The sequence below is a fragment of the Phoxinus phoxinus genome, assembly GCF_949152265.1.
Source record: "Phoxinus phoxinus genome assembly, chromosome: 9".
NCBI classification, from domain to species: Eukaryota; Metazoa; Chordata; class Actinopteri; order Cypriniformes; family Leuciscidae; genus Phoxinus; species Phoxinus phoxinus.
In genome coordinates, this window is record NC_136884.1 from 21,580,633 (window position 1) to 21,589,764 (window position 9,132).

At 37.9% G+C, this 9,132-nt stretch overlaps 1 protein-coding gene across 2 annotated transcripts; it reads left to right on the forward strand.

Annotated features, from left to right (window-relative positions):
• Window positions 1–956: 956 nt before the first annotated feature.
• On the forward strand, window positions 957–8,880 carry LOC307003680 (uncharacterized protein). 2 transcript variants are annotated; one of them, XM_079622395.1, is made up of 3 exons: window positions 957–1,023; window positions 1,597–1,740; window positions 6,914–8,880. In XM_079622395.1, exons 2-3 carry the CDS (start codon window positions 1,659–1,661, stop codon window positions 8,101–8,103), a joined length of 1,272 nt encoding a protein of 423 aa, XP_079478521.1. In that variant the 5' UTR covers window positions 957–1,023; window positions 1,597–1,658; the 3' UTR covers window positions 8,104–8,880. The 2 variants fall into 2 exon arrangements, with proteins under 2 accessions (XP_079478521.1, XP_079478522.1); XM_079622396.1 differs by lacking the exon at window positions 1,597–1,740 and having other exon boundaries at window positions 963–1,023; window positions 6,914–8,874.
• Window positions 8,881–9,132: the final 252 nt, after the last annotated feature.

Below are 9,132 nucleotides of genomic sequence, written 5' to 3' on the forward strand. Positions count from 1 at the left end.
GAACTGAACTGAGCTGGGCGATGACATCACTGATTTCTCCAGAGAGAATAAATAGAAATAAAAAATAGACAACTAATGATTTTTACAATGGAAATGAATCACTGAACTTACTTAAGCTGGACAATGACACTATTTTCTTCTAGATCTGCTGTACAGCCAAAACTAAATTTGTTGCATCCTTTTCCTGGAATCAATAAATCTGCTTTGAAAAAATCTGTAAAAGGTGACTTGACTTTAAATAATAATTTTGTCAGGTAAATACCTTCACTAAGTTTAGTGTTTTGTTCATCCCTCCTATTTTTTTTTTACATTTTAAAAAATATATGAATATATTTTCCTCATTATTTGATGGTTCATGCTAACTTGTAGGGTCATTAAAAAATTTAAAATAAAAACTCTGCACATCACTTTTGGCCACTACTGCATGTTTGGACAATAGTGCTATTTCAGACCCTGTGGACTGATGAGCTCAAGTCATCACTGGTGCACGGTTGCATTTTTCCAGTCAACACATTAATACACACACAATGTGCAATTTATAATACATCGCAACATGTTAACTGTTGATTTTTCCATATTTGGACAATTTTGTGTTTTTAAATAGTATAAAGGTTTAATTTATATTGATAAATAGTGTTTATTGTATAATAGTAAAATTGTTTATTTGTTATGGCTGTTTAAAAAAATAAATGAATGCATAAAAAAAGAAAAGAAAGATAAAATCTCTCTGTGCACCTGGACTGTTTTGCCTTTTAGACAAAAGCTCACATTAGATGTGGAAGTTATTAATTGGGCAACATGTGCAGTTGTAGAATTAAACCGAATAGCTCTGACGTATTATTATCTTAATGCTCATTGAAATTCCATGTCATGCTTTTTGTGTGTGTGATTTTAGCGTGTGATCATTGATAAGTACTTTTATTTTGGTCTAACGATGTCACGTCATAAGGCCGCGCGTGCCGCGACGCGCTCCTGCTGTGTCTTTGACTTGGCTGTTCCATAGACAGTAAGGGCTGTTCAAAGGTTTGTTTTTTTAAGATTTGAAAGTGTTTTAGTCAATGCAAAGTGCAAACCGTTAATGAAATAGTATCAGCTTTTAAAATAAATGTTTTCATATTGTTATTGAGTGACATTGTAATTCTTAAGCTAGTATGAACGTTATTTTTGGAAGTAAACTAAATCTGTAGTAGGTACAACATAAAGGGTGCGTTTCATTTCGCTCCTATCATTATTAAAAATAAGTGATAAGGCGACAAAATTAATCATGTTTGGAAGTCAAATGAATTGGTTTGTTGTTACTGTAATGTTTATGACTTTGGATTAATTGCGCGAATCACAGCACGCTGTCGACTCGTGCTGGTCAAAGCTGTAAATGAAACGAAAGAAAAAAATGCATTTAAAAAATATAAAATCCTAACTGCTAATTTCAGTAGGCTATATCATCTTCAAATTATTAAAGACCAAACGTAAATCATGATAAAATATTATTGTTTGGGAAACGCAGCCGTGCTCTTGACCTGAACTAGGGAGCTGCTTGAAACACACCCAGAGATTTATTTTGTATCTTGTTAATTATTCTCATCTTAAAAATGACAGGGTGTCCAAACACCGAAAAACTCCTGGTGAAGCAACCGAGATCCACCTAACATACAATAAAGATGGCGTATATTAAAGAGGAGAGTGAAGACATCAAGATTGAAGTATTCAGAGTGAAACAAGAAGATACTGAGGAGAAAACAGGTTTTGTTTCATTCTCCAAATCTGAATTCGGTCATTTGACCCTGTTTAAAATGTTGGCCTCTTCAGAAACAAGAGATATTTTTGAATTTGTGTAGATCCCATTCAACTGATTTTAAATCAGAGATATAAAGCAAAATAAGTGTTTTCAGTACCAGCAGACCTAATAAAATGTCAATTTGCGATTTAATTTTATTTTTAACAAATGAAATGTCACATACATACATTACATTTATCTCACATAAATGTTTGCTCTCTCATTGTATTTACAATGGGGTAATTTTGTTGCTCAAGAGTTTACACAACACAAGGAGGCTTGATTTCAATCTTTGAATTAAATAAAAAAAGTAGCACAAATACAATTGAATAAAGATAGAAATGAAATAAAGATACTTTTTTTTGGGTAGGTCTAACACTAGCATTCTGAAACACTTCAGAAACTAAATAAAGTTATCAAATTTAAAATAACAGTCTTTTAATCCTGTATAAGTTAAATACATAGCTTTAATGGTAAGGAATCAGCAATAATAGGCTATTTAGTTGTTTTATCAACATTAATGACAGATATTGCTGCTTTCACTTTAAGAGCTAGTCCATGTTACGTTTTCTTTATCAACTGCTTAAGACATAACCAATGTATTTTAACCGACAATACAGATATTTTGTTTTTGACCGTCAAAGCTTTATAATCCGTGAAAAAACTATAGGCCTACTGTTTTGTTACTTGCGAGCTGTTTGTGAGGCTTTACTGTAGCAGTGGTGGGCCGTCAGGGCAAGCAAGGCCTTCTCTGCTGGCCTAAACACTATCAGAATCACTGACTTGCGCTTTAATATATTTTTTCCATGAATGAGTATTAAATTATTCCCAATAGTCCATTCTCTTAATGTCATAGCTTTTCTCTTGGTTGCCCTGCTTCCAGTAGTGTATGTTTATTTTAGCGCTTTTATCCAATCATATTTCAGCCATCATGTGTTGCCATGACCAAAGAAATCTGCCTCGAGGCCTTCAGAATCGATACTGCTGGCACCTGTAGCTTAAAATGAATGGCAATGAAACTGTTGCTTTAACCAATCAGATAATCAGTCAGATTTAAGCAGCCAATCAGATTTCGATTAGACTCCAGCAGGGCCATCTAGCAGGCGTACAATAACGTAGGCATTTTCTCATCCTTTGATTGGATGATCAGAGCGCGTACTACTATTACTGTCTATGACTATTACTGGTAGTCAGAGCTAGCTAACTGCATTTGTAGTGAACTGCATAAACTAAAATATATTCCTGTAATTTGTAGGTTGAAAACCTATTACCGGTAAATCTAATGTTTCTTTTCCTCCTCGACCGCCAGCTTGTTCAACGTAGCTACTGGAAAAAATCCCTTATCCAGCTTACGCAGAGTCACGTAACTCTATCGATCTGTCCCGGGTAAAAACAGAACTGACTGTAATGTATGCATTTTGAAGGCAAAAGTCCCACTGATCTCATTGATTTCGTTCAAAAATCTGTGTGAGAGCTTGTGTCAGCTGTAACATTACACATCGTCGTGTTTAGCGATGACTGTCCCTGTGTCCACTGCTTCTGTCGAGCAGACACTCACTAAAGCGAATTAAAACTTATGCCAGAAATACGACGGGACAGACTAGACTTTCAGCATTAGCCAGCCTTGATAGAAAATACTTCTTGTTGGAACTGAAACACACCGATAACCTTTACAACCATGTAACTGAAGTCTTTTTGAGGAAAAAAATGTGGAAATTTGTTTTGTGTAAAAAAATAATCAGTAGTTTTGGTGAGTATAATGCCTTTTTTGCACTTTTTTTTTCAAACATACATTAATACTATTGTAACCCTTGAAGGATAAGACAAGGGATGATCCGTTTCTGAACTTATAATCGGAACGCAAGGAACACGAACACAACCCGAACTCACTCGCTCGTTTCTCTCTACCCGGCCTTTCCCGAACTCCCCGCATTAACCCATTAACTGCCAGTGCAAAATAAAAACATATATTTCACAACAATTATAGAGAGATTGTTATAATTATAATGTGCGCTGCTACACTATTAAAAGTTATTGATTCAGGTAGGACACCACTGAAGGCCTATGTGTGAATTGCACGGCCTCAGAGAAAACATCTCTCAGAGAGCGAGCGAGTACTGAGTATTAGGGCTGTCACTTTTGTGAAAAAGTCCTTTTCGATTTTCGAGACATAAGTGTTCATTGAATCGATTGTAAAATCGATTTTCCATGTCTAAAGACGTTTCCATTTTCAACACCAAATATAGGCCAATCCACGGACAACTAACAGGCATTAGGACGAATGTAAAGAGGGCGCTTGAGACGCACAATATTTCTGATGATTTATTGGCATGAAATTTCGTGTACAATTACAAACAGGAGTGTAACATTCTCAAAAAGCAGAGTGGACTGCCATAACATCAATGAAAAACATTACTGCAGGCTTTAACATGGCTGTTTTCACGATTAGAAATGTCAAAAAAATTCACCTACGTAGCCTGTAGCCTGAGTCTGTAAGCTATCTGTAGCCTATGCTTGAAATTTTCTAAATACTGGCGACACCTTATGCAGAAGTAGGCTATAATTTGCTGTTATGTGTGTTTATCAGAACCTGCAGTTGCTGTGTGATGCACGTTCACTGCGGGCGTATCGTGACGAGCTGGACGCGCTCTGAGAGAAAGCGCCTTTCAGACAGGGCACGGCATTCGCGGCGCTATGAGACCCATTCATTTCAATGGCTTGCGAGACATTCTGTTTTGTGAAAGCAGCTCTTTTGTTTTTACCCTTCAAAACACACCAACAATTGGTCAGATCTATGCCATTGGACTGTGCGGTTCAATGACTGAGCCATTCAATAGGCTACAGATAGCGCGAGACGTTTTGTTGCTGGGTCGACCAAGCGGTGCGCACGCCGCGGTCAAAGTTCAATCGCTCAAATCGCGTTGTATCTGAAGCGCAACGCTGATCCCAGCGGCCAGCGCCGCGCATTCTGCGTCCTGAAAGCCGTTAAAATCGATTCCCTATTTTCTTTTTCGAAACTTGTTTTGGTTGGTACGATCGATTGTGCAATCGATTTTCGAACAAAAAGTGACAGCCCTACTGAGTATTTAACTATCGTTTTAATGTTTAAATTGGTAAGACTTAAAAAGATGTGCAAATGCTAAACTTTAGTAACGATGCAACACTGGTCTGATTGTGCAAGTGAAAATTTCGTCAATTGTTGTCAACTGTTGCTTTTCCGTCAACACTGTTTTGGACATGGAGGATCTCTTGAACCACACGACCACTGCTCTGATTCGGGCTGCCCATTTATCAATTGATGCAATTTTATAAATTTTCTGTGCAGCCAGATTCAATGTATGTGCAAAACATCCTATTTTTAGGATCTGTAGCTTCTTGATAGCAATATCCATATTGCCAGCGTTGTCAACAGCTACAATCTTGTTTGGCTCTATCTCAAAATCTTCCAGAATGTCAGAGATCTCCTCGGCCACTACTTCGCCAGATTGTGATTTGTACACTGCCCTGGTGGGGAGGACCTTATGTTTTACACTGCCCTGGCTTGTGTAGTGCACTGTAACTGTGAGATAGTGATCCTGCCAGAGGCTGGTCCACCCATCTGATGTGATGGCCAGCTTGGGCTTATCCTTCAGCTCACTGATCACATTGGCCTTTTCAATACCATACCAGTAAGGAATTAATGTGTCACTGAGATAACTTCTGGAAGGAGGGGTATATTTAGGGTTGAGTGCCCTGCACATATCCCTACAATAAAAACAATTATAGTTTTAATTTGTTATTTTATAATTATTCAATTATTGTGTTGCTGTTTATTGTATTGTGGCTTGATGGGGCTAAAATACAACCCTTTTTATAATACATCTATATCATAAAAATGTATATAACTTTATACTGTATATACTGACTGTTACCTAAAAGAGTTAGACTCCACTGTTGCAAAGGGGTGTAGGCCTTTCACTATGAACTTGGTCAAGGCTAAGTGGCATTTGTTGACCCTCTCCTCAGGCATCCTCCCACTAGCTGCCAGGGTGAAGGGGCTTTGGGCTTGTCTTTGACTTGGACCAGAGGTATTAGGATGAGTGGGTTGGTTCATAGTAGCTATAGCGTTAAAAAAAGCGGGAGTTTTCGTGCTGTTGTGTGTGTGCGTAGCGCTCGCTGTTGTGTGTGTGTGACAGGCAGCCTCCGCCGAGCATGAGAGATCTCAGTTCTGAATTGCGAATAACGAAAATGTGGACAAATGTCTTAATGTTATCGCAAATTAGAAATGGTTGGTGAGATAAAATGTGCAGGATAACATTATTAAGCAATAATAAATAGTAAATATATTTTCTTAATTTCTCCAGTACCGAAAGCAGAACCGATAGCGTCAGATCTTACCGATACTGCGGTCTTTTTTATAATTTAGCACCGGGGCCAGTTTAATACCGGGTTTCGGTACCCATCCCTACTGGTATCACTGCCTGTAAGCGCGCTTAATGCTTGCTATGTGGTGATGATAAGCGCATTTTGAGAGAGAGAAAGACGCAGCAACACTGAATCACTCCCGCTGTTTGACACATGTTGCTTTTTCAAATGCATGTTATAAGCGACTCAAACTCACAGTGCTTTCAGAGATGGAGGAGCATTTACTACTTCACAGAACCACTCTTATAAAAGAAAAACCACCACTTCAGGTCAACTTTGCACTGGGGCCTTCCTTTTTTTTTCCCTTTTTTTTCTGCGGGAATGGGAGATCCGATCTGTTATCCAGATACAGAAGCCACTTGATGTGGACAGGTGTAAACGCACCGTGTCCTGATTGGCTTATGATCCGATCTGCTTGATTGGATTACGTGAATTCGCATGCTAATACTTGTCCACAAATGCCAATACATTTAAAACATTTTAGACCTAAATGTTAGATTTGAGATCAGTCTATAATTAGCCAGTTCTGCTAGGTCAAACTGTGTTTTTTATTTTTGTCTTTTTTTATATAAATGTTTTAATTTCTGCCAAGACATGTTAAAAGTTCTTGGGACTTGTCCTAAAAAAATTATTAAACAATATTGAGAAGTGGTTTGAAGTTTACAGGAAATCTTTTGCTTTGTGCCATTAAACTAGGGTTAACTTGTATTTGTATTTTTTCCCCCTTCATTTTAGACCTGATGTCGCTGAAAGAGGAGAGTCAAGAACTGAATATAATGAAAGGGACAGATCAGAATGAGAAACATCATGGTTTGATAACTGGAGAAAAATATTTTAGTTGCTCACAGACTGAAAATATTTGCTCACAAAAAAGAGCTCAGAAAATGACAACTAACAGTAATTTGACCTGCCAACACTGTGGAAAGAGTTTCAATCAGCATGGAGACCTTAAATTCCACATGAGACTTCACACTGGAGAGAAGCCGTACAGCTGCCAACATTGTGGAAAACGATTTACTCAAAAAGGAAGTCTTAAAGTCCACTCGAGAATTCACACTGGAGAGAAGCCTTTTGCCTGCCACTGGTGCGGAAAGAGTTTTACACATAAAGGAACCCTTATTGCCCACATGAGAACTCATCCTGGAGAAAACCCTTTCGCCTGCAAACTGTGCGGAAAGAGCTTCTCACGAAAAGAAGGTCTTAAGACTCACATGAGAATTCACACTGGAGAGAGGCCGTTCATATGTGGTCATTGTGCAAAGAGTTTCAGATGTAAAATAAGCCTTAATTACCACATGAGGATTCACTCAAGAGGGAACAGTAATCAAGCGATATGTCGCCAGTGTGGAATGAGTTTCACAGATCGGAATCACCTTAAGAATCACGTAATAACTCATATCGGAGAGCATCCTTTCATGTGCTATCACTGTGGAAAGACTTGCAAAAGCAAAGCTAGCCTTGAGGTTCACGTAAGAGTTCACACTGGAGAGAAGCCTTTCACCTGCCCTCAATGTGGCAAAAGTTTCACAGTTAAAGGAAACCTTCAGACTCACATAAGAATTCACACTGGAGAGAAGCCTTACACATGTCCTCAGTGTGGAAAGTGTTTCACATATCAGAAAGACTTGAAACGTCATTTGCAAAGTCATTCTGAAAAAAAATTGCAGAATTGTGAGTCTGACAAGAGGTTAACAAAAAGGAGTAATTTAGAAAATCAAAAGCACATTCACTCTGGAAGGCGATTTAATTGTGATCTGTGTAATAAAACATTTCTTTTGCCATCTCACTTAAAGATACACATGAACAGGCATGCATTTTTGAGACCCTATTTTTGTTCTTTGTGTGGAAAGGGTTTTAAATGGCTCAGGAGTTTAAAATGGCACCAGAAAATATGCATCTGTGTGAAATTATTTACCATTGTATAGAAGCGTCACTTACAATTTTGATTTGACTTAATATCTCACTGTACGTTCACACCGCCGGCGGCGAGAACGTCAAATTGGCCGGAAGCCATTCATTTTCAATGAGAGCCGGCGGCGAGCTCCGGCGAGGGCGGCGCGGCGCGTCTTGGACGGCAAAAGTGGCGAGAAGAGTTGAAATTTGTCAACTTTATGGTAATAAGCTATGACGCGGTTCTGCGGCAACCAATCGGAATGTAGAAGTATTCCGCCTGAGAGGATACCAGAGAACACAATCCTGTAAACTTTGGTTCCGACCACATTAGTCCCTAAGCAAAATGGAAGAAAAGTTAATTATTTATGTTGCGGGTTTCCCGTTATTGTACGACGTGTTCCTGTTTACATACAGGGACATTAATAAAAAGAATGACGAATGGAAAAAAGTGTCTGAAATTGTTGGTGTTTTGTTACTTTCACATTTAAAAGATTTTAATAGGTTAACTTATGCCCTACGTGTGGCCAGTATGCACAAAATAGGATACTGATTTATGTTCAGTTCTTATTTGCTTTGCGGCTCCTTTAAATAAAGTTTTTCAAAAAATCACGCATTCTAAAATCTACGTCAGAGCACCAGAGAGTCCCCGAATCTCACGGCATCGATGGCAGAGCGAATTTTGCCGCTCTCGCCGGCGGCAGTGTGAACGTACAGTCAGAATAAAAAAAAATGTAAATACTTTTTAAATAAGTATTGTGTACTGTGAAATACAACATTGTAAGTAAAATTAGAAATAAAAGCACAAACTGAAATAATGAACGTTGCACTGCATTATTTGAGTCATCTTTAATGACACAATACACAAAGATAGCATGTTTATTATTTTGAAGCTGTATGTTAGAATTACCTTTAGTTTTATGGGAACAGATTATGAAAAGCTTACATAGACTAAAAAGTGGCTGTTTTTTTTATATTATTTAATACAATCAGAAAGGGGGATAAACAATAAGTTTGTTTATGAGTTTGTGTTTATATTTAATAATGGCACACCCCAAAACTTT